Here is a 25,278-nt window from a genome sequence, read left to right on the forward strand (position 1 = left end):
AGAGTATCAAGTAGCACCGTTACTGTGTCGGCTCATGCCAAGTATGCATTCGGGCCGCTGGGCTGTACATGTGTGAGTTTGTGTGTGTTGTCTGCTTTGATCAAACTGAGTATGAGCACTATAAGTCTTTGATGCACTTCCACGCATGCATGAAATCAGGTTGTCTCAGTTTTTACATGTGCATTCCTGTTTGTTAAGGTGCATCCGTGTGTTCTCTCTGAACCCGCCCCCAACTGTCCTCACCTGCTGAAGTCCTTCTCAGTCTCCAGCTCCTCTTCTCCGTGGCCAAGACGCAGGAGGTGGCGCTCATCGATGTCTAGAGCCATGATCTTTTCAAACAGCTGGTTCAAAGCCTGGTGTAGAGTTGTGGCAACAAAGTAAACATGATAAGACTTGGAAAATCCTTACTTTGATTTGTGTGTGTAATTTATCATATCATATTCAAGGTATTTAGCATGCTATAAAGCATGTGTATATTCCTATATAAGAAATGTAAATTTAAGGGGAAACTATTAACTCAACTATAAGGTTTTTCATCATTATATATATCACTTATGCCTCTTGTGGCCAAGTTTCCTCTTGGCAAGCTTCCACTGGTCTAAAACAGCAACCGATTACTTTATGATTAAATACTGAGGGGTGGAAGACCAGGCCACAAGGGAGCTTAGATGTTAATTTTTCTTCCATGGTTTGAAAACGACTATAGCCTGATTAATAGGCAGCTCTGAGTATAAGCACTAAATTCTCTAGACAGCTAAACAGTTTTTTGAGCAGGGAAACTTTTCAGAGATCAGAGATGTATGCTGTGCTGGTTTATGTGTAGATGGTGTGAGTGTGAGTGTGAGTGTGTGTGTGTGTGTGTGTGTGTGTGTGCGTGCGCAGAGCTAACCTGATTCGAGTGTGTCACTATGAGGGTCCTTTGCTCAGGAAAGTTGTGATAGAGGTTTGAGATGATCTGAACAGCAACATCTGTCTTTCCGGTACCTGGCGGCCCAACAACCTACAGAGGGGGTGTGAAAGAAGGGATGATGCATGTTAACAGAAAGAAGCAGAGGAGAAGATATGCACAAGCAGAAGTTAGGTCACAGCACAAAGGCGCTTGCCTTAGAAACACCCTAGTGGTTGTGACAGCTAGGCCATTGGCTTGTCAGAATGGGCCAGGCTGGTGCGCCATTGTTGGCAGTGCCAATGCAATGCAACAAGGCTGTGGTGTTGTCTGGCGTGCCAAAACCCCAGTGACTGTACAGATGGGCAAAGAGGTAGACAGCTACTAAAAATGGAGAAAAGCTAAAAAGAGGCATAGCTATCTTTCAAGCCTACTAGTACTTCATCTCTATGTACAACTTACAATGATAATAAGGCTTGTATTAACTGAACTGGAGGGAATAGCACATCTAATTTACTAAATAAATATTCATGAAACAGGTTGGTCTTGGTGTGGGTATCTCAGGTGAGTACTTTCTGCTGAAATAGTAAGCACAATTAGATACTCCTGCATAAATCAGTACATAATGAGCTGCTTGGTTTTGCTACATGAAAGTCAAACAGACAGGGTGGTAGTGTTTGTTTGTTATGGCTGCTAACGACAGTAACATGTGCTAGAAGGAAGGTTACAGGGGGTGAGGAGAGGTGCACCGAAAGGCATGCATGCATAGTTGTTTTACGACTCTGCCGATAGCCCACTCGCCATATTTACCTCGGGTAGCTGCACAATAAATAACTCAGACACCACCACCAGCTTCCAGTCACCACATCAGAACACTACTTGTCAAAATGGTGCAATAACAACAGCATGCTGGAATGACATGGGTGTGGATGTGCATATGGACTGGGTGTATCCATAGCTGTAATCCTATGTCATTATACCTGTGGCTGACTATTTCACTGGCAACGCCAAAATTACAGTGAGGAGCTCAGGGAAATTTGTCATCCCTCTACATGAATGATGGAGATAGGGACACCAAACAGCTGCATATTTACTGGTAAGGGAATTCCCTTGGTGTACATCATAAAGATTAATGGTTGCAAATCCCTGGCCTTAGAACAGCAAGCTAGAACAGTATGCACCTGCAGTATCAGCACTCACTGGAGTGACTAGAGGCTTTGGCCAAAAGGCATCACACACACAACGATACACCTGATGACTTTAAAACATAGCTTGTTCTCTTAATTTAGTCCCCTTTGTTTGTTACTTTCACTTTGTCAAAATTAAACATTAGTTTGGGTTTGTGACTTTAAAGTTCAAAATGTATAAAGTATCTTTTGTTTGTACTGCAATCAACTCAATCTTCATGGAAGAATAGAATTATGTTGAAATCTTTCCATTTTATATGTAAAACTGATCATTTGTGTCTTGCAAATTGTATTTGAGTGGCCTTCATTCAATCTTGAATGTCATGTGAGTAACATAATAATGAAAATAACAGAATACAAAGTCCTTACCATGGTGAGTCCTGGTTGCATCCCAGCCCGAATGGCTTCAATTTGCGTAGGAGTGAATTGAATTGTATTTCTGTAAGAAACACATTGCTGGTATTAATAAATCAAGTAATTAGTCAGAGCTACTGAATATCCTTGACGGCATAAACACATTTGTGATCAAATGCTTTAATTCTTTTTTCTCTTTTCTTTTCTTTTTTTTTTTTCCAAAGGAGATGCTTAATGCCGCAAGTTTTGTTGTGATGTTTTTGAGACCGTCTTTAAAGATTGTTAAGCCGGGGATTCCCCATGGACATGTTGTTTCTATCAAGATTTAAAACATCAAAGTGCAAACTGAACATGCTAAAACACCAAAAGATGAATCTTAACTTTTCATGAAGGGCAATTATTTTTTGGGTGTTATTATTAATACGGGAATATTAAAAATAGCACCACAACATTATATGGCAAACAAGTCAGAGGAAATACCATGGAGACAGGCACGCACCAACAATCTAAATAGTCAGGCTCAGAGTAGGCTTCCCTCTTATGAGCATTTTGACTGGTGCATCTGGGCTGGTTCATAGGGTTAAAAGTTTTTCATGAATAGAGGTTAAGGATGTAAGATATGCTGCTATATAATTCACACTTCCACCTGGAACTCGAGAATGAGGGTTATTGTACTTCATGTTCAGTGAGTGCAAATTTAAGGTCAGAGAAAGTCAAAGTTTAACAAAACGCTGAACAACCTTTTGACCACTAATCTCATTAAGCTGTGAGTGGGGAGGCCTGAGTAATGGCCTTGACCATACCGTTTGGGCTGGTTGTAGGGATACGGTCCACGGTTTGGGGTGACATAGGGCTCAACGATTAAGGTCATGTCTTCCCCTTTGTCCTCCACTTCTTCATCGGCCTTCCTCTTCTTCCCCTTGTCTGCTTTGTTTGAGATGGGAAACTTAATTCTGGTAAAGCAAAAGGAAAAAGACAGAGAGGGATTATTATGGCCGTAATATAATATAATATAATATAATATAATATAATATAATATAATATAATATAATATAATATAATATAATATAATATAATATAACAGGAATCCTCTACAACTCGTGTCTTTATCATTTAATTATTGGATCTTTGAGTTTCACCTGAAGGGGAAGACTTGCAGTTCAGGGTTGTCCTCTGTAACCTTGATGGTATAGCCAGGGAAACATGAACGCAAATGGTCCAGAGACAGAAAGGTGTCATTGAAGTCGAGTGTGGAGATCTGGTTAGGCATTTTGGAGTAGTGGGCACTGCCTTGGTCGCCATAGCCAAGGATAATGTCGTGAAGCCAGTCAGGGACAACACACTCTGTGTTCATCAGGTTTCTGATGGTCTCAAGTACAGCCTAACACAGACAAAAGGCAAATGAGAAGGAAATTAAAGGAATTTTAGGAATTTTAAAATTAGTTTTGAAAAAATAATCACATCCTTGTTCAAGCATTGCAGGCAAGTATAGAAGTATGTATTACACTGGATATTGCAGTCCTGTGTACCACTGAGTTAAGCGAATCAAAAATTTTTGCCAACAGGTAAGCGCAAATTAAAGCAGAAAGAAAGAATTAGGTTAAAAGAGTTACATCAGTAACATCAGAAACATTTACTTTCATGGAAAAAATGGATGAATGCAATTAACATTTGAGTAGCAGTTAACAAAAAAAAACTCCTCACAAATTCAAATATATGAATATTTAATGACCATTAAGACCATATATCTATATATCTATAAAATTGAATGTGAGATGTGTGAAGATACCCTGTAAAAAAAAAAAAAAAAATATATATATATATATATATATATATATATATATATATATATATATATATATATATATATATATATATATATATATATATATATATATATATATATATATATATAAATGTGAAGGCAAAACAATCTAACTGAACGAGGCACATCAGACAACAATCCCATTAGAGGTGGTGCTGCTGGATAACAATAGCTGCGCGGTGGGCTGACGGGACAGCAGGTAATTTGTATGTCTGTCAATTACATTTTAATGAGCTGCAACCTGTCTAATACCCTCAGCAGCGCCAAACGTTGGGTGGGGAAACATGTTTACTTTTATCTGTGTCACACATCAAAGATAGAGAAGAATGTTTCTTGAATACCCATTAGTTCCTGTGCTTTTCAAATTCATAAAAAAAGAAGCACTATCTGTCATTCCTCCCGTCGTGAGAGACAGAAAAGGGTGGGTGGGATTGGAAACAGCAAACCTGACAATGCAGTAATCAGACGGTCTCAGATAAAGAGTGTGATAAAAAGCGATTAACATCAAAGGAAAAACAACATAAGACAGATGGGAGGAAAAGTTTCACACTCTCACATCCACAACTTTAGGTTTATCTTTCCTAACCTCCTTTAACAGCAGGGTTCAGCTGAGGGCACCTGTATGTTATACTGATAAAATAACATGCTTTCATGCAGGAAGCATAACAGTAACAGTACAATGCTGGCTTGTTACCACAGGGGGATTCTTTAAGGTGACAGAGAGGCAGGTGTAAATATCACATGAATATCCAGTGAGAAGTGTCTCTCACTGGGATCACCAAGAGGGCCTTGAGTGGTTGGTAATCTCAGAGCTGCCCTGGCCCCAACCTCACAGATGCAATACCCAAGAGAGCATAATACGTGCGATACATCACTCTGGGGTGGTGTTGGTAGGACCAGAGCTCAAGGTCTGAAGATAAAGCACTCAAACACAACGTAGAGCGATTCAAACCTTGAAATTGTTCTCCTTGGGTTTGCGTCTCATGATGATGTTGAACGTCTCGTATGGGTCTTCGGTGTTACTCTGAATGCTGCTGGTCATGTCCTGTTGGTACTGGTTTGGATCCAGCCATACACGGAACGTTCTGGCGTCTCCTCGCAGCTTGGGCTTCGGGTCAGGTCCTAGAATAGAGAGGCAGGGAGAATACTTGTTACAGCAACAGAGTAATGATGGTGGCCTTTAGTGATAAATAGACAAACAAGAAATCTGAATTTGTCTGCCATATTTGAAGTCATTGTTACATGATGTAAATTAGAGCTGCAACAATAAGTTGTTTCATTTATAAAAAAATAAAAAGACAATTAATCAATTTATAGTTAGTCATTTTTCAAACAAAATGCCAAGCATGCTGGTTCCACCTTCTTAAATGTGAGGATTCATTTTCTTTGTCATTTTTCACATTGAATGATGATTCGTTGGGTTTGGACTGTTGGTTCGCCCAGATACGCAATTTGAAAGACTCACTTCTGGCTCTGGGATTTTATAACCAAAACTACTAATTGATATTTGTTAAAGTGATTGTTAGTTGCTGTGATATTATAAACCAAAATGGCCCATGGCAATAAGACGATCACAAATGACTCATAAATGAATAAATACACTCTTTATTCGTTAATGTATGTATTGGTGATAATAGCATAGCAAACTATTTCGGCAGCTTTCTGAACTGAACAGGACAATAAGAGAATATGGTAAGGCAGGGCTTTAGAAATACAAGGGTCAAATTCAAGTTTCTGTCCTGATTGGATAAAGTGGGCAGCGATACCAAATTTCCTCTCGCTTTTACTGCATGAGCAGGTGGAGGAAAGACATGATCTACAGACCAAACACTCTATTAGTAGTGATCAGTGTGTGAGCAAAGAGCTTTTCGAACACTTATTTATAAGCAAATATCACTTACAGCAGCTTTAACTCTGATGGGCTAAATCTAAAACCAGGATTTCAACAGCTATTCCCATCCTGTCCTTACATAAAAAAATGTAAAACCTTTTAAAATACGCTCACCCTGGCTTGCCTTGCTACAGTACTATGGCTGCCCAGGGAAAGGAATTAAATGTAGATGCTTGACTGACAGGCCACAGGCTTTAGGCTTATTCCCATAGGGTGCGTGAGTGGAGCAGCAAGTGCAGCTTTCACAGATGTCTAAATAGATTCTTGTATGGAGCCGCAGGTCACAGAGCAGAGAGAGTGAAACTCAATCCTTCTGGCCTCCGGTGTGTGTGTGTGTGTGTGTGTGCGTGTGTGGGCTCATAAATGTGTACATCTGTAGAGTTATGTGAGGACTGTCAAATCCGCCTTACTAAAAGGAGTCTGGCGATAGCTTAGGAGTTGAAGCTACACGCTCAACACCGTGGGATAACAATGTGGGGAGCTGGGCCAAGGTTTGCAACATCCTATTTCTAACACATACACAAGCAATACAGCTTTTATAACAGGACATAAGCCAATTATAGTGTCTCAGAATGCACCTCCCAGCTCATCTCCCCACACCTCCACCAGGTGATCTGTGATTTATGTGACACCACCCTACCATCCTGTTAGCCAGAGTACTACTTAGCCCTGCAGGGGATCTGAAAGTTTAACCAAGCCGACACTGGCAGGGCATGTTCCTCTGGCAGCAGGTCTATTTAGAAAGCCCTGCCCTCTGCATATTTAATCCAAACAGATGAGGGGGGATAGGGGAAAGGGTGCTTCACTGCATGGACACATGTTCCCACAGGGGAAACACTTAGAATAGCAGTGCTGCAGGCTAACTTGGGTGAACCAAACCCTAGGAGGGACTGCTTTGGGCTGTGAGGAAGAGCATGACATGGTAAACAGAGCAGATTTTGTTACTGTATAAACATATTTTACTTTCTAGGAAAGACCAGAGATTCGGTCTGAGGGGATTCAACCTGGATGGAAATATGGTAGCTTACATATACTATGTTTATACTGTGCTAAAATCTCTTTTTTGGACCGGTTGCCCTACTCTACTACTGAGGTCCACTGAATGGTGCCATGTTGCCATATGTCTTAAATCAGGTGTATTTTACCTATTCAGTCAGTGTTGGGATTGATAGAGCAGACATATTAGGACCATTTAGTAGTTAGGTTGGGTGTTTTGTTTTAGATGTAAATGTTGCAATATTATACATTTAGCTCTTAAAATCTAGACTGTGTGCTGGTGTATATATGTTTTCAATACAATCTGCTTAGCTAAACTGAATTTCAAAACCTACCGTCTTCCAGAGAAAGAGCTGAGTGTTTCCTATATGACACATGACTGTGTTCTGCAGGACAACCACATTCGGTGTTCCCTTACAGAAGCATCTTTCCCGATATAGCCAATGCAGCGCTTCAGTTAAATCCAATAAATAAAGCAGGGGGCAGGGCCCAAAGCTCTCAGGTGTTGATGTCGACCTCAGGTTAATGGAATGTTAATGTGACCAGGTCAGGTCTCACTGTGACTGTCACCATGACAACACAAGTCTGACCCTCTCCCGAGCATCTGTGGGTGGGGTTGTATGGAAGGTCTGATGGGTGGATGGATGTCATATGTCACTGTGCGTGTGTGTGCAGGCAGGGGAATATATGAGCATACCCTCTTCAATGACGCGCCCCTTGTCATCCAGCATACCCTGCACCTCGCAGCCTCTCACGTACACCAGGCCAGTCTGCTCCACAAATGGCTGGCGCCGGTCGAAACGTGTGCCATAGGGCAGGTTGGGCCGCACCGTGATCAGAAAGCAAACGTCATGCTTCCGCAGCCCTGTAGGGAGAAGAGTATGGAGAGACGTGTTAGAGAGAGAGAGAAAGAGTTTTAGATAAAGAGTTATAAGGGAGAAAGACGTGATGGGGGAGCGAGACAGAGTAGTAGTGTGGAGGAGTTTAGAGATGCAAGAGAAACCACTCTGTCAGCATTTGCCTGATCTTTAAAACATGAAGCTCTAATTATACGATAGGGATATGGCTAGTGGATGGAAGGAAGTTATACTTCATACCACCACTGAATTACAAAAAAAAAAAAGATAAAAGCGGGTATGAAGAAAGAGAAAACATCAATTTGGGATACATTAAGCTAACTTTTTTAAATATCCAGTTATCCCTCCCATTACTTCTGCACCACTTGCCCGATGAAAGAACCCATTTATTTTCTATATTAATTAGTGCAATACACAATTGGCATACATCAGAGTGTGAACATATCCTACATCTTTCTCTGGAGAGCTATGGCAAATGGCTTCGTTGTACTTTCTATGTCCCAGTGAATCAATATCTTTCAAGGCTGACAAGCTCCTGTTAACATTATCTACAGTGCTCTTATCAGCTGCACAGAGAAAATAGAGGGGAAAAAACGATCAGAAAATAAAACAAAGATGCTCGTGGTGGAAGCTAAACAGAAACAGCATGTCTTCACAGAAACATAACGCAGGTAAGGGTCATGAGTCAAGGCCCAATGGGATGAAAAAGAGAGGTGAGGGAAGACTTTATGGAGGTTATAAACTGCTTACCATGAGGACTGTTAGAAGATACAACAAGAGACAAAGGAGGAAAAGGAAAGGTGTAGCAAGGCAGAATGAAATAGGAAGGTAGGGAGGTGTAATAGTCAAAATATTTGTGAGGATGCTTTTGGTGATCAAGTATTTTTTTGTGTTAATTTCCATTCCATTATTCTTTGTGAGTGGAAGAGATTAGAATAGGAAATGTAAATACATAATTTAAATGGTGGACAGAAAAGGACAAACACACATGATATTACCTTCCCACTCATGCTTGATGTGATCTTGCACATTGAGATTAACAGTGACGTCAGCTCGCACACGGGCAGGCCAGCTCTCTCCAATTTTGGGCTTAGCAACCTCTACTATGGAGAAAGCAGTGATTATCTGAGCCATCCTGGCCCAGCCTCCAAAAACGGCCCCACCGTACTCTGACTGCCTGTGCAAAGGGACAGACAACAAGAAGTTAGACAGTCAGGCGCTGTGGGCTGTTGTCAAGATTGAAATCAGTTGGATTTAGGGCAGCACATGGCACCACTGCTTACTTATTTACTTTTGCAGGAAACGACAAGCAAGTTGCTACAACACTTGACATAATGGGAGCACTTATTATGTTAAGCAATGGGTTTCCAAATATGGTGTACCAAATGTCACAGTCCTTTAATAAAATATTATCACGGTTCCATGCCACAAAGCGAGAGGTAGGTAGAGGATAAGAATCTTCATTCATTGAAGTCAAGAGACAAATTATGCTGGAGCTGAGCTAATGGTCGGAATTTGTTCTACTTAGGTAGACAAAGAAATGAGAGATGCTAATCGGTGTGTGTGCTAGAATCCTATTTCAAAGTCACAACATGTACGTTCATTCTTTTAACTTTTATTAATCCACATGAGACTTTTACCACCTCCTCTTGAGTATCCACTCCCTGCATTTCTCATTTTGAAAATATTCTTATTCTATTTTTTGCAGCGCAGACTGCTATGACATCTGTATTTGCAAAGATCAACAGATCTTTGTTTTTATGACCTGACAACTGCTATTTACATTTTCAAATGTCTTTAAAAAGATTGTGTCCTGTAGCTTTACACAAACAAGGTTATCTCACCATGGTTTCATACGCCATACGACATCTTCTATGTCCTGTCTGATCTCATACGTGGACTCCAGACGAAAGAGGTTGAAGTTCCTCAACAGGTAGTCGTGCAGGGTCAGGAACTGGAGATTCAGCTTGGGTAGTGCTAGACAGCCTGTGACGAACAGACAGACAGTGAATAATAATCTAAATGTGTGAGTAATAACATACATGCACACTTACAGTAATCCATTAGGTCTTAAAATATACTTTTCCAAAACAATTTCAAAAGATTTTGAATTTTCAAAGTTGTATGTGCCCATCTCTCAATAATCGTCTGTGTACATTGTAGCTCAAATAACAGACTATTGTTACAGCTAAATAGTAGTATGCTTAAGGGATGCTGCTTAAATGGTCAGTGGTTTGCGAGTAATTGAAGGTGTCCTTGCCATCTAAAGAGGATTCCCCAAGAGAGAGGTGCCAATTCGGTGCCAGATGAATGCCCTCAGGATAAGGGATAACACTGGGTGTGTGTGGGTGCATACTTGTGAGAATGAGACACTGACTAGACACTGAGCGTAGCATGTGTGCTCTAGTGCACCTTAACCTCGACACAAACACAATCACAAATGCCACACACACCTTCGCCTGAGTAGTACTCTGTCGGGACGATGTTCTCATCCCAGATTATCTTCTCTGTTGGATAAAGGGGCATCTGGTTAAGTTGCTCAATCTGAGAGATTCTGCGTTCATGACGCGACACCTGTGTATGTGACAAACAGAGAGGACAAAGACACAGACAAAGAGAAATTGGGTTAATGAACGAATGCCCCTCTGCCTGTTTGGCTCAGTGTCTAGGATCTTTACCTTATCCGTTACTAGAAGACAGACAAGGGAATGAAGAAGAAACCATTTCCATAAAATCAGGTGGCTAAAGAAACCAGTTACATCATAACAACAGCAACCGTCAACAACGGTTAAACATCTTTTAAGTGTGTGTTAGCTAAAAAATTTGCAGAAAATATATGAATACAGTTGTTAGCATTGATTGAATTAAGGGGAGAGTTGGGCTTTGGTGGAAGTATAATCTATACCGACTGCTATTCTAGTTCTCTCTCTGCTTCTGTTGTTCTCTAAAATACATGTCTCTTCTAGCCTGGTGTGTGACGGTCTCTCTTTGAAACTGCATTTTTCTCTGAACGTAGCCGTACTCTTTGTACTCATCTGTCCTACCGAGGTGTTGCTGATGCACACACTCATTTTGGCCACAGTGTTTTTGCTCTTCTGGAGGGACAAAACATAAGTTACATAAGTTATTTACTATTACTACAAGGGGAGTGCTATCTGCTTGAATACAAACCAGCTCATCTGTTCCACCAGAGAAGGTAAACAGCCTAAACAAGTCTAACATTGGCACAATTATAGATTTCGAAAAGAACAGTTCATTCTCCATGAGCATATTCATGAGCATGTTCTCTGCAGCGAGTACGACTGTTTTGCTACCGCGTGGCAGAGTTCTAGTCCTGTGGCCCCTTCCTATTAAACCCACATGGTCAGAGATGTCGGTTGTTGGGGGCAACCTCAGGCGCACACAAATGAGTCCCCTGACATTGTCTCCTGCAACAATCTAATCAGATAATTATGAAACAGCTCTTCGCCGCCGCTTCTCGGAGAGGACCCTGGGAGGGTCTGAGTGGGTAATTATGACTAACCGCCGGACAGCCTTGAAACACCCACTTTGATGAAGAGGTCTTCAGCGCATGTGTGAGTGTGTATTGGGAAGACTAGCAGGACAAGGGTCCAGTAGTATCCTGGAGGGGTTTTTAAAAAATTGAAAGAGCGAGGAAAGGGGAACCAGAGTGCACAATCAAACTAGCTCCAGCCTTATAAGAGATATTAAAAAAACAAAAAACAAACTTGGTTCGCCATCCTCAAATCACCCCACGTCACAAACATGCCCACATAAAGCCGTAATTGGATTAGAAGGCGAATTCAAGAGGGACCGGCTGTGAAGAGGGGATACTATATGTATTCCAAGGTCAAGAGCTTAAATTAATGACTTTAAAACTGAATATACCGTAGCGCTGACTGGCCAGTTATTGTTCTGGATAGTAACTGAACACCCACATTGTTCGTAGAGGTGCACCAAGACAAATTATGCATCTTAAAACTGCTAGCTGACAAGCACATAGTGCCAAAGGTATTGCCTCATTCCCTCAAAGAACTAAGGGAATTCCATCCTATTAATTTAAATGTCTGGGGCAATAAATATTTATAGATATTTAGTGATAATGATTAATATTTGGATCAGGATCATACTCAGCAGAATATATGGTCCAAATTCATAGTTTTAGAACAGAAAAGTGTGCCACTGTACTACTATAATGAAGGAGATTATTCCTCAATGTTTATTACATCCTGTTGTAAAGCCTTAGTCTTGTATTGTATGCAAGACACCCAATAGAGTATTTACTTGTTCATATTAAATGCTACGGCCATCTCCCAAAAATCAGAAAAATGCCGCAAAGAATAAAGAACTCAAATACCTGCATGGACAATTTCATAACAGCTAAGACTGCACTTACCAGCAGCTCCAAGAGAACCACCTTCTCAAAGGGGGTGTCTTGCCCTTCCGGCAGCTCTGGCAGCAGACACAGATACGAGGCCACCTGGTGGAGTGTATTGGGACTATGGAAAAAGATGAGACACAAGTGGTTAGTCAGCTAGAAAATTTGTATTTGCAAATGACACATTTAGCTGACGCTCTTATCCAGAGCAGGATGACAATAAGCAGATAATAACTAATTGCTGTCCAATGACAATGATTTGGTAATGACTAAAATGGTGGAGATTAAGATTACGACTGGGACAATCTGATGTCTATTCATTTCACAATGATTAAAACTAACATTCTGACTATATATCATTACATTGGTGCATCAAATTTATCAAAATAAATGATGGGTAGGTCAGGCTCTTTTTTGGGACAACTCCATCCTTAACATTTTTCAAATGGTGAAGGCAACAACACTGAGCGTGTTAAGATCCACAGCCTTATCAAATTCTTTGTGCTCGTTAGCACTGCGGCACAAAGCAATACTTCCGTTTGCTTTGATACTGCACTCCTGCCCTGTCAGCATGTGTGTGTTAAGGGGCCAGGACGCACTGATGCGACAGGATTATGAAAAATCAAAGCTCATCTCCATCTCGGAAAGCTGAGGCATGGCTCTCTGCATACAGACCTGTTTAATCAGGCTGACACAGTGTGACAAAGGCAGGGTCTGGTACACAACGAAGGACAGGGCCTGGACACATTGTGACAGCTCTTGACAGCCACACGTGGCACTGAGCGACTGTATCCGTGTATGTGCATGCACTCTGCTACTTGTGATGCCACGCTTGGGCAGTGGGGTTGCAATTCTGCCAATGTTGCAGTCTGGTGGCCCAGAGGATGACCTGCCATAGGTCATGTGGACATTCCTTCCCTTAGCAACAAAATAACAGTAGCACAACAAAACACTGAGTAATGGAGATGACTGGACCAGGTCATAACTGACAGCGGCGCTACTGGCAGGGTAAGGTAAGGATGGGGGACATGATAGAAACTGGTCAATAGCAAGTTTACTCTATAGTATGAGGGCTGTTTTGTTCAGATTTTGAGTAAGCAATTCTGTTAAGCTGATGTGCAAGGAAAAAAACATTAAATTACAGAAGACATCACCCGGTCAGTTAAGGACACTTTCAGGGGAAAGTCCATCAACAGTGACTAATCTCAATCTGCAAAGTAACTTAAGTTTTTTAATAAATGAAGTGGTGTAGAAAGTACAATATTTGCCTACAAAGTGTAGTGGAGTGAAGTTTAAAACAGCAAACTTTTTCATGTAAAGGCCCAATACAAAAGCACAAATTAGACCATGACCCCAATTTTGTAAAGTCTGGTCCCAAGGTCCCCCATCTGATAAGAATTTTGCTTTTAGATGCTTTATTTTAGAAAGTTTATGCAATACACGACCAACTTAGTTGTATAAGGTCACTGTATTTCTTATGGCTGAAATTATAGCGATGATAACTTGTGCCTCTTTTTGCTGGGACCCCCCTGGAACTCTACAAGGACACATTCTAGTAGCAGTAATTAGAAATACACAAGTACAAGTGCTTCAAAATTGCCCTTAAGTGCTAATATTACCAATAATCAGTATTGGTTATGACAAAAACAAACATATCAGTGATGTGATGTGATGTAGGGATCATCACATCTGTCAGCTCCTTCTCCATAACTGTAAAACAGTGATTAATGGACAATCAAACATGCAGGCATAATATGGAGTAGTGTCATTATTTACAAACAATATCTATGAGGTGTCGCAGGTTTTCTTTAATGTTTTTATGTGCCATATGGTCATTGTTTTACTATTTGTATATGGTTATGTGCTTTTATGTGTGTACAACCATCAAGTTGCCATGGACTGCAGATAAATATATATGGCACATTTACATGATGGACCCAAGTGATCATGTTAACTGATGAACATTGTGCATTCTTAAATAAAGTGAACATAAAATGGAAACGCCCTTTTCAGTGACAGCCCAAAACTGAAGAACTAATCCACAGAACTAATTACGCCAATTATTTTGACATTTCCAGTAGTGATGACTCTTCAATTTCTGCTAGCATTTCAAAGTGATGCATACTCTTTGATCTTATAGTCAATTCATTTACTTTGGCCTGATATGACACTGAACATATTTTATGCAACTGCAATAAGTGCGTGTGTGTGTGCGCGTGCATGTGTGGGCAGGCTATGCAATAATGCTGCATTTGTGTGTTTGGGGGACTTAGCGGATAAATTCAGAGCGGCGGGTGACTGGGAGCTTAGCCCGTGGGTAGTGCAGCTGGAATAAACTGGCATTAGCGTGAGTTGTTTGGATGAAAAGTGCCTCGTTAAATCTGATCGGCATATTTGGAGTTACCCAGGAGCTGCTTTGGTGACAGTTGCGGGAGCAGGGAACAATGCGGTTCCTGCTATATTCAAAATCCTAATTCTGTGGAAAGGAGCAGAGCTTCTAGAAATACATGAAATGGTTCAGCTAAGTCTGTACCTGATTCAGCTCAGCGTGGCTCATAAACCTCTGCCTGACTCAAAGAAACTTAGATTGGGTTTTAAAGCATTTATAATCCACTAAGGAGAGGGTGATGGATATACAAACATTGACTGCAAAGAGGAAATATGTGTTGTTCCAACACCTCAGAGAAATCATGACTAATAATGGCACAATACACAAATAAATAAGTCATCAGTCACTCATTGTCAGAGTGTTGTAGAGCCAAAACAATACCACTAAAAACACCAATCAATAATTAAAAAATTCCATTAAGATATGAAATGCCAAAAAAGTTCAGAAACCCTGAAGTTATTGCAAAGAACTGATAAATCAATGTCTCTTCACTTCTATTCAGCATGTGTACAAGTTTAAAACAACAACAAACCACACACACAGACCAGTTCATCAAAGCGAGGGTGCTTTTTGGCTCTTTGGCGCGCTAATATGATCTGACAAACACAGCTGTTCAAAGAGTTTATTCTCAAGCCACTGCAAATCGATTAAATTAATGAGGCGTGCTGCGCGCTCTGGCTGGTACCAGCTGCCTGTTCAAGGGCTCACTAGCTGCCATTTAGCAGGGAAGTCAGGCAGCAACGGTGGTGCTGATGCTATACGGCAACACAAATCACGATAGGTGGGATAGTCTGCATGTGAGCCTGTACTTAAACTGGGGCTTGTGTGTATTTGTGATGAAGAAACTCATTAAGGACAGATCTGTAGATGTGCATGAAGTGACTATAATTGGTAAAAAGAGCAAACTGAGTGAGCCACCTCTAACTAGACATGCAGTAGATATTCAAGTCCTTGTTGGCACAAACAACACTCTGGTGCAACAGGATTTGAGTATTAACAGTTCACTGTAATCGTACTCAGTCCAATCATGCATACCCTCCCACCACATCCCTCCATCTGTGCACTGCCAAGCTGCAAGTGCACAAGTTGTTCATGATTCATTCTGGATGTTACGATTTACCTGAGATGCCCGAACTGTTTGGTCAAGGATTCACGAGTGTCTACTGCTGCTACACTGGACAAAGAGAAGTCTTGCAACTCTGGGAAATGAGCAAATGCTGCCCTCTGCAAAACAGAAAACACATACAAAAAAACTTAGACCGATGTTCAAACACACACGATCTCTGTGGGAAAACGCTGCATATGCCAACCTGCCTAGATCAGGAAAAGCAGGTTAAAAAAATAATTATGGATAAACATCATAAAAAGAGAAAATCTTTACATCCATTATCATAACTACAAAAGTCAAATTTGGTACTGTAGATAGCAGAATTATTTCGCACAAATGTTGCTCTCTCCCACCACAGATGCACGATAATGTCCAAAGAGATCAGTAGAGAAAATCATGAACAGTGAAAAACAACTACAGAACCAAAGAACATGCGTCTCCAGTACATACAGTACATACCTGCAGGGAGGTGATTCTGTCATAGTGCAGAGTGGTCATCTCCTTCTCTGTCAGGGCGTTTCCTGTCTGATCATTGATCTCAAAACCTGTGTAGAACTTCAGCATGTCCAACAACTACAGAGAAAAGACAATAATACAAGTTAGTCAGTTTGCATCTCAATGTGTAAGCATACAGTCATTTTAAGTACATATACAAACACAACCCTGATTACAAAGCAAGTTGACACACAGTTTTACAGTATGCTGTACCTGGCAGAAGAGGTGTCCCTCCTTCTCTCTGTGGGCGAGGCTGGACAGGTGGCAGCTGACCACCAAGTGAGAGTCATCCAGCAGGGTGTTGAACCAACGCCTGGTGGGCAGCAGGGCCTGGACACACAAAAAAAACCTTGTCAACAGCACTGGACTATATTGCTGACAGTTGTGACTAAAACACCTGACCATCTCACAATTTCTCTATAACAGGAATATTTTTGGTAAAATAAAAATGCAGGGTGAATTCAGTTGATAGAACTTGAATGCTTAAGAAAGTTGCCAGTTCTTCTTGATGTGCAGGTAAAATAACTCCTCCATCACAGAAAAAACAAATTAGGTATTGTATGAACAGACATCTCTCAGGGGTCAAATGAATCAATTGACTTAACTACAACCACATTTCCCAGCATCTGGACCACGATTATCCATACATCTTATTGATCCATGGTCTTTTCTTGTCTTGAGGTTATTTTGAATGGTAGAGCAGCAAACAACAAGGCAAACTGGCAGTATGATGTGAAGAAGATACAGGGGGAAAAAAACAAGCTCAGCTACCTCTGCAGCTGTTATTTATTTGCTTGTTGTAGCAGACATACGCGACATGAAGGCAAGTACAGAGGAAACTTGTGAAAATGAGACAACAGAGCTGCTTTGGTAGAGATGTAAGAAAGAAATACTCAACATGGTGATAAACTGACAGTCTGAATGAGAGAATGACTGGTGCACACTGAACAAAAAAGGACTTCAATCTATCAAATTACAAAGGCTGAAAAAGAAGAAATGACGGGGAAAAAAAACTGCATTGTGAAATATGATATGGGATATGGAACTACAAAACATCAACAAAATGAAAAATCTATTATTTTATTCACTGAAAATTGTTCTTCAAAGGCAGCAAGTGCAGCAAGTGATACCTAAACACCGAGAGAGCAGATACCTTGATATCCAACCGTCATCTTTGATCTCACTACAGTCCTGACAGCAGGCATGAAACAGCCATGAAAACGGGGATCTTTAGTTCTTTGCATTAATTTTCAGGCCGTCATCAGAGAGGGGGAAGTATGGATTTCAAGCAACTGAGGCTTTGTAAAAGGATAGCGCTTGAAGGACAGAAGATGTCTCTAGAGACCATCAGCTGGCCGGCCACTAGCCGCTGCCAGGAACAGCAAGGCCGGCCTGTCAGCAGGCAGCCAGATGAAATCTATTGAGCTCCTTCGCTGGTAACAGGAGATCTGCACAGGCAACAATCTTATGTGACATTGTGTCTTCACTTAGACAACCTCACTGGCAAAGCTGCCTCCGTGAAACATCATGTCAAACTCTATTTCCCTTAATGAAATCTTGTAAATGAACCGATACGATGATAGTTCATAGGGTTCCTCATTTTATGAGCTATTTCATCACTCTGAGAAAGCCAAGTTATTCTCTGCAAGTGAGTTGATTGAAAATGTGCCATGAATCCAAACTTAGTATAGACTCCACTGCATGAACACATCCATTATTTTCTTGATTACTAAATTAGTTTAGTCCATAAAATGTTGGAAAGTGGTGATAAATGTTTACCAAAGCCCAAGACGACACACTCATACTGCTTGTTGTCCACAACCCAAAAATGTTCAGTTGAGCTGTAATAATAGAATTTTGACAACTTTTTCCCTTGAAAAATTACTAAAAATACATTAATTGGTTCAAAAGTTAATGGGGTCTATTCTAGGCGAACACAAATTTCAGGGAACTCTGCAGAGCAGTTTTTGTGTAATACTGCTGACAACCAACCAACAAATGGACACAGATGAAAACCTAATGTCCTTGGTGGAAGTAATTAATTCATAACAGGACGTTGTTAACTTAAAAATGGTTGATAAAACAAAGCAAATGTGTTTTTCCTCCATCACTCCATCTGCCCAACACACAGACTGCTCATAACTTCACGCCTTTCACCAGATGTCAAAAGCCATAAGGCTGAAAATAACCTCTCATACTGCAATCAAAGACTAGTGTTTCAAATACTGCACAGCTTTGCAGACAGCAGTGACAGAGATGCATTGAGTGGAGCTGAGAGTCAACAATTATCCACTGTCTGTTGACCTGAGTTAGCTATAAATGTGAAGGACAAAAGGCAAATGAGCTCTGCAGAAATTGATGTCTGCACTGCTTCCTTCATCAGGACACCATGATTAAGCAAATACACTGTAGCTCTACACTCTGAGGATCTGACTAGTCTGTGTAATGATTGAGTGCATCATCTCACACTGTAAATTTCCAATTCAACAATCCAATCTGGGGAATAAATGGCAAATGATGTTTCTTACCTCCAAATCAATCATGAGCTCAATGAATCTCTCGCAGTAGTGCACTTTGTCCATGGATACAGGCCCTAAGAGAAGTAAGGGTGAAATCAGGGAAGTTAGCACTTCACTTCAGATCAGGGAACGCTTGTTGTCGATGGCAAACTCAATCTGACAGACAAGCAGACATGATGATATGAACAACAAGGCCAAATAAAGACGGGGAACGATAAGATGTAGCAGTGGAAAGGAGGCACTGTAGCTATCACCGAGGACATGAGGATAGCAAATGCATGTGGACAACTCAGAGGTGCCATGCTGAGTGTCTAGGCCTCACTATGAGATACTGCAGTGCCAGCACAGCAGCACGCTGGGACCTCAACCCTCATTAAGTATGTCGGTGCGCGTGTCTGTGTGTAAGTGTGTGCACTTAAAGTTGAGGCATGCAGCAAGCATTAGAGTGATGTGGACCCTGCTGGGCGTTGGATTGTGATCTACTTTGTCAGGTTTGAATTCTACCTAAACACACAAATAAGCTTGTTCTGTTTTTAGCAACCAGGTGGGGGGCCTCTGTGTCGGCCTGCATTACAACACGGGAGTCTGTGCCCGTGGCTGTATGGCAGCTGGAGCACATGCTCCTTCGGCGGCTGCACGACTCAGAAAGAAAGAAAAGGGGGTAACTGCAACTGAAATAGCAATGAAAAGGGGCAATATTGTGTTGCATATGGGCAATATGGCACTGGATTGAAGAGATGTGTTCTCCAACACTGTGCAAGCTCTAGAAACACCTCAGTACATTAATCATAGCGGGAAAAGTAGAGTAGAGAGAGCATTCGCAAAGACCTGCTTTGGGACCACAGTCACAGGGAGAGTCATCTGGGTCATTAATTTTACTTAGTATTTAGAGGTTGACATCCACATGTGAATACACAATTTTTTCAAATTAAAATGGGGCCAAAATCTAACAGGCACTTCTTTTGCTGAAGGAATTCCACGAGAAGCAGATGTGCACAGCAACACAATGAAATCCCAATGGAAATAAACAGTATTTGTTCCTGTTTACCTGATGGCGGAATTGATCCCAGAACTCCAAGAAACTTTTTAATGAGAGCTGAGAGAAAGGTCCTCTCTTTTTTGGCCCTGAGGAAAATATGAAGAAAGCAAATCAGAAGAAGCTTAGAAACAGAAAAAAAATTCTCCTCTGTATAGATCTGAACACACAAGCAAAGAAATAAAATATTACTGCTCAGCTGCTTCAGGATCCAGCTTATCAAATTTCTTCTTGATTAGATTCCAGAACTTCTGCAGTTTTGGAACTTTCTTCAGCTCGTGTTGGAGTCTGGACTGCAAACATGACAGAAACATTTTAGTGTCAAAGCAAAGAGGCGAATGTGTCCTACAAAATTATCGAACAACGTCATTACTTGGTGTGCATCATAAACCAACCAGAGAAACTTAATTAAGGTAATAGGTAGACAACTTACTGGTAGGAGGCACATCCACATAGGCAGAGAGATGAGCTGCTGCACCTGCTCTCTGATCAAATCTACCTCCTGGGAGGGAGGCATACAAAGAGAGAGACAGAATCAAAGAAAGAAAGAGATGTCAGAATGTACTGTGTGTGACAGATTTTTATTACACATCAGCCCATAATAAAAGTCTGCAGCTAAAATATTTAGAGGCCTTTATAAGATACAATCAAAGTGCAGCAGGCTATCACAGCAGATTTTTAAAGTGAGACATCTGCAGTGCTTCCCTGTGGTTTAATGCGGCTGTAGAGGATACAGATGGGAGGGATTGGACCCGAGTTGTACTGGCTGGTCTACTACTGCCACCTAGTGGACATAATAATTAATTGCCTCAACTTGCCTGCAACAAGGCATTGTGCCATTGCTTAGATTACATGGGAAATGTGCTTTGGTTTGTTTAATGTGGATGTAAAATCAGTGATGATGGTAAATGTAGTCAACTGAAGCAAGGAAACTCTTCGGTGCCTGTACTTTGACAAAGAAAGCCAAGTTATCCTGCTGGATTACCTGCATGAACTAGGATGCATTATGCACTAAAAAGTATAATATCTTCTATAATCATATTTTGGGCTGCCATAACTGCTTGAAATGTAGGTAGTTTACATGCAAGAAAACATGATAACGAATGACAGCAGGCCTCCTGGCTCCCCAGAGGGATACAGAACCAGGTCGGAACAGGCTTGTAGTTTTTCCTTTACACCAAAAAAAACACTGGTGTCCACAGAGGAACATACACTATATTGCACTTTGAATTCAGCTTTTTCTGTCAATATAGCAGCCACTGAGAAATATATTGATATATTGCCATGATAAAATTAATTTGTATTTAAAAAGTTTACAAATAATGCTCTTGTTGGTGGTTCATAATATCAGGGCATGTTTTCATGGTGCTGTGATGAGAAATGCAGAACATTCTAGATACATTTGTGCAGAAAAGTCATCACATTTCAAACCATGTAAATAGTTTACTCATTATTTAAGCTGATTGACAGCAGCATAATACTCACAAAGTGAAATATGGATGTCAAGGTAGTGTAACGTACCAGACTGTTGAAGCAGTGGTCCAGGAAGACCAAAAGAACGGTTTGTTCTTTCAGTGTGAGGCCAGCTTCATCGCCCGCCAATACAGCTTCCATCACACATTTGAAGAAGAATGGGAAATGGTTTGGCTCCTTCTTGAACACCTGATGATTGTCAAACGATAGAAAGGTTTTGTAGAAAGCCATTAGTTTCAATGGTAACATTAGAGATGGGGGACATACAGTCTTCAGAAGCTGGGTCGTAAGTCAATGAGAATTAATCTGAACTTAGATGAGGAACCGCATTTCTTACCTCCCAAGCCGGGACATTCTCTCTGAACTTCTCATTGACGATGCAACAAATGGACATCAGGTAGGCATTGCTTGATACCTCCGCAGTGTAGTTCACCCAAAGGTAGTTCTCAAGATATTGGCTGAAAGATTTAAATGAAAAAAAAAAAAAAAGGATGACTATCCTCCCACCAAGCAGTGTTACCACTGTTCATTCATTAACGCTCAGTAGAAAAAAGGGAATAAGAAATATCCCACCTGAACTCAAGCAGCATAATTTTTCTGATGGCAAATCTGTAAACAGACAGGAAAGAATACAAAAGAGAGAGAGAGATAAATATACATTAAATGTTTTCACTGGATTAAATACAGCAGTTAGAGTTGAAGATTGTACAAACATACATGTAATCTTTTGTGCAGTCAAAATAAAAATGAAAAATGTGTACTTACTTAGACATGAGAATCTCTTTTTCATAAACATCCTCCATAACCTAAACAAACAGAAATGTAGGTTAAAATTCTAAGGGGCAAACACCAATGATCCCCTCAATGTTTCAAAAGGCTGTACATAATGCATCTTAACCATTTAAATGTGACAAAGTAATGATGAGAAGGAATTATATTTTGAACCAAAAAATGTGTTACAAATACTATGATAAATGCAATATATACATATATTTGCAACTTGCTTGTATAAAAACAAAAGAATACAGTATATTGACACCTCTAAGATCCAGTGATGCTTATAACTCACCTTAGGGTCAAAGGGAAGTTTATTCTTGGCATGAGGAGCCCAGTATTTATTAGCCAGCTGAAAAAGGAGTTGAGGAGAACATCAACAGGAGTCAACATGGCAGAATGACCATGCATAAAGCCCATTCAACGACAAAGTTGTGAGCAAATTCATTAACAGGATGCCGAAATGGTGCAAGGATCAACAAGATGTACACTGATGTCTTCTGATTTGGATTTTTACACTTTGTGGTTAATACCAAATAGAGAATCATTGAAGAAGGAGACAATTCTGATAAAAGTCTGAGCATAATGTAACAGAACAAATACTCAAGTCATCTGCCACAAGTTCATTCTTTCTTGTTGCCTCAATCTCCCAAACAGACATATTAATACTTTGTACATGTAGTGGGATGACACAGGATGCAGTAACTTGTTATTTTATGGAAGTGGAATTCATGTTCTCTAAACAAACTTACTGGATCAATGTACAAAACTGACTGCATTATTTCAACATACAATGCTGGACCACATGTGTAGTAGGTCCTAATAATTACCTGGGTGACATATTCAGCATTTATCTGGGACACAGAAGGCGCTGCAGCCTTCTTAGCTGGGGTCTCTTTCTCAGTGGTGGCCATCTCAAAACAGCTACAATGACGACTGTGAGGAAAACAGGTAGTAAGATAGTATGAAAAGTAATCCCAGCTACTCATTAAAACAAGTAGGGTTTGAATTTCGCTTTATATTCAGACCAAACATGTGAAAAAACATAAGCAAAAACAGTGCTGAGAAAGTTAGCTAGCTAGGTTAAAAACTTCATAGATTCGAAGTTGATTGCGGGCAATTATAAACACTATAACTACTCAAACGGCTTCCCGATACTTTCACAAACGTCACATTGGTGCCATCACTCCTATACGATACTACCTTTAATAAAACGGAGGTAAATACTATGTTATCATACGCAAATGTTAGCTGTTTCTCAATATCACATAAGCTAGGCTAATTACTAGCTCTGAACAGTCTGAAGCCGACACAGAGACATTTTTTTGACAATAACTTTACTGTTAGTCCCATATCCTACGCATGTATGTATATATGATAAAGCAAACTCAATTACCTCTTAGTTTATGTCAGCATGGGCGTAAAGTGCCGCCGGACGGCAAGCTACGCATGTACACAACGAAAACGCGCTGTATTCGACCGACTTCCGGAATTGGTACGTGCCTAAAAGTGGTCCCCAAGTACAAGGTCGTATCTTCCGTTCCTACTGAGAAAGCTTTCTTATTTCTCAAAGACAACTTGACTATAATTCTGAGCTGAAGTACGAAAATCATGGTTAAACATTTATTTTTTAAAATGTTGAATCATTTTTAACAACAGACACTATACCATATGTACCATATGAAACACGTGAAATGTATTAGTATTTATTTACATTTACATTTACTGAACATTTCTACATTAGCATAGGTCTATTACAGGATTTACATGAATATAATACACACAAACGTCATGATAATCGTAAACACAATTTAACACAATAGAAACATGCACTAATATTTCAGATATTAAAGTGGATGTGATCTAATTGCCACAAATGTCACATATACCAGCCACTGACCTGTGTGGATAAAGGTGATGCCTTCGAGGTTTAGAGGGAGACAAACTATTTGAAACAATATCTCAGCTAATCTTTTAAGCTGACTCTGTTATTTTAGGTCAAGCTAAAGTTAAACTATGTGTTTCATAATATTGTTTTTGCTCTTAAAACCTACAATAGACTTGTCATATTGAAATACATTTAGTGGCAGATGCCATTAATCATCTGGATCTGATTATAAACCACAGTCCTTTGACTAACATTGTGTACATTGCTCTCACCCTGATGTACCAAAGGTGGAGCTGCATTTTTTAAAAATTCTTAATTTTGGACCAACTTATTTATTTCAAAGTTCAGAGGGAAGAAATAAATAATGACTAGCTACTGGCACCGCTAGCCATTATGTGTTAAGTACCTTTGAACAATGTAATTTGGATGGTGAACAAAAAGTTTTGAGACAGTTAGTCATGTAGCCTCTGCTGGAGCTCAAATCTTATGACTGCGGGTGCACCTACGAATGGCCTGCTTTTAGAAAGTCAAGCCTGTTACTTTGCCCCTCTGAAACGGTTTTGTTTTTTTATGAGTTGATCTGAAGCTGAAAGGATTAGGTCAATGTCTTCAAGTGCACTTTGCAGGTGTATCTATTGTGATTATTGCCTACAGATGTGTCTATGTTTGTAGAATAAACTTGCTCCTGAGGAACTGGATCCAAATTTGAGATTGTGTTCTGAATCACTGAGCAGTCATTTGCATGCGGCATAGTTTTTGGTGGAATTTCAATCTCTGAGGAAGGAAGAAAATTGCTGTGCGTCACAATTTCCCTTTGCAATACAGTAAATGCCATTCAAGAGTAATTACTATTGACATGTTTGTTAATAACTGCAGATGGTTTATCAGAACTTGGATGTGGGTTATGAGTTAAATGCCATCTAATTGATGGTCTGTTGGAAGCACTGAATGGTAGAGTTTCTGCAATTTTGTTTTTACATGCATGACTGTGTGGAGGCTTTTCCATAGATTTTGCAGATGAATGGCCTCTGGGAACTGTGATGACTTACCTATGAAGATTATATGAAAATAGATACAGATAAAGTCAACTCTGACTAGAAAATAGTTACTTTTTATTTAAATTTGTTGGTCAGAACAGACTTGACACATATTGTTGGATATATAACAAAATAAAATCATATTTGTTTTGTGTCTAGTTGTCACATTGTTGTAACATTTTACA

The 25,278-nt window shown here is 40.3% G+C and overlaps 1 protein-coding gene across 1 annotated transcript in view; it reads right to left on the reverse strand.

Moving 5' to 3' along the window:
- Window positions 1–23,719, reverse strand: part of aqr (aquarius intron-binding spliceosomal factor) — a 49,265-nt gene extending 25,546 nt beyond the window's left edge. The window contains exons 1-25 of the mRNA XM_037071768.1: window positions 23,565–23,719; window positions 22,999–23,104; window positions 22,464–22,520; window positions 22,160–22,200; window positions 21,968–22,003; window positions 21,732–21,852; window positions 21,443–21,583; window positions 20,355–20,423; window positions 20,114–20,214; window positions 19,934–20,010; window positions 18,895–18,959; window positions 16,580–16,696; window positions 16,331–16,444; window positions 15,884–15,987; window positions 12,393–12,495; window positions 10,450–10,570; window positions 9,841–9,982; window positions 8,995–9,173; window positions 7,837–8,004; window positions 5,205–5,374; window positions 3,567–3,808; window positions 3,231–3,380; window positions 2,443–2,512; window positions 890–1,000; window positions 244–353 (exon numbers count right to left, since the gene is read on the reverse strand). Of these exons, the coding sequence (XP_036927663.1) occupies window positions 244–353; window positions 890–1,000; window positions 2,443–2,512; window positions 3,231–3,380; window positions 3,567–3,808; window positions 5,205–5,374; window positions 7,837–8,004; window positions 8,995–9,173; window positions 9,841–9,982; window positions 10,450–10,570; window positions 12,393–12,495; window positions 15,884–15,987; window positions 16,331–16,444; window positions 16,580–16,696; window positions 18,895–18,959; window positions 19,934–20,010; window positions 20,114–20,214; window positions 20,355–20,423; window positions 21,443–21,583; window positions 21,732–21,852; window positions 21,968–22,003; window positions 22,160–22,200; window positions 22,464–22,520; window positions 22,999–23,082 (2,693 nt within the window). The 5' untranslated portion in view covers window positions 23,083–23,104; window positions 23,565–23,719. The remainder of the gene's footprint in view (window positions 1–243; window positions 354–889; window positions 1,001–2,442; window positions 2,513–3,230; window positions 3,381–3,566; window positions 3,809–5,204; window positions 5,375–7,836; window positions 8,005–8,994; window positions 9,174–9,840; window positions 9,983–10,449; window positions 10,571–12,392; window positions 12,496–15,883; window positions 15,988–16,330; window positions 16,445–16,579; window positions 16,697–18,894; window positions 18,960–19,933; window positions 20,011–20,113; window positions 20,215–20,354; window positions 20,424–21,442; window positions 21,584–21,731; window positions 21,853–21,967; window positions 22,004–22,159; window positions 22,201–22,463; window positions 22,521–22,998; window positions 23,105–23,564) is intronic.
- Between the last annotated feature and the right edge of the window lie 1,559 nt (window positions 23,720–25,278).

This window comes from Acanthopagrus latus, chromosome 16 (assembly GCF_904848185.1).
Source record: "Acanthopagrus latus isolate v.2019 chromosome 16, fAcaLat1.1, whole genome shotgun sequence".
NCBI lineage: Eukaryota > Metazoa > Chordata > Actinopteri > Spariformes > Sparidae > Acanthopagrus > Acanthopagrus latus.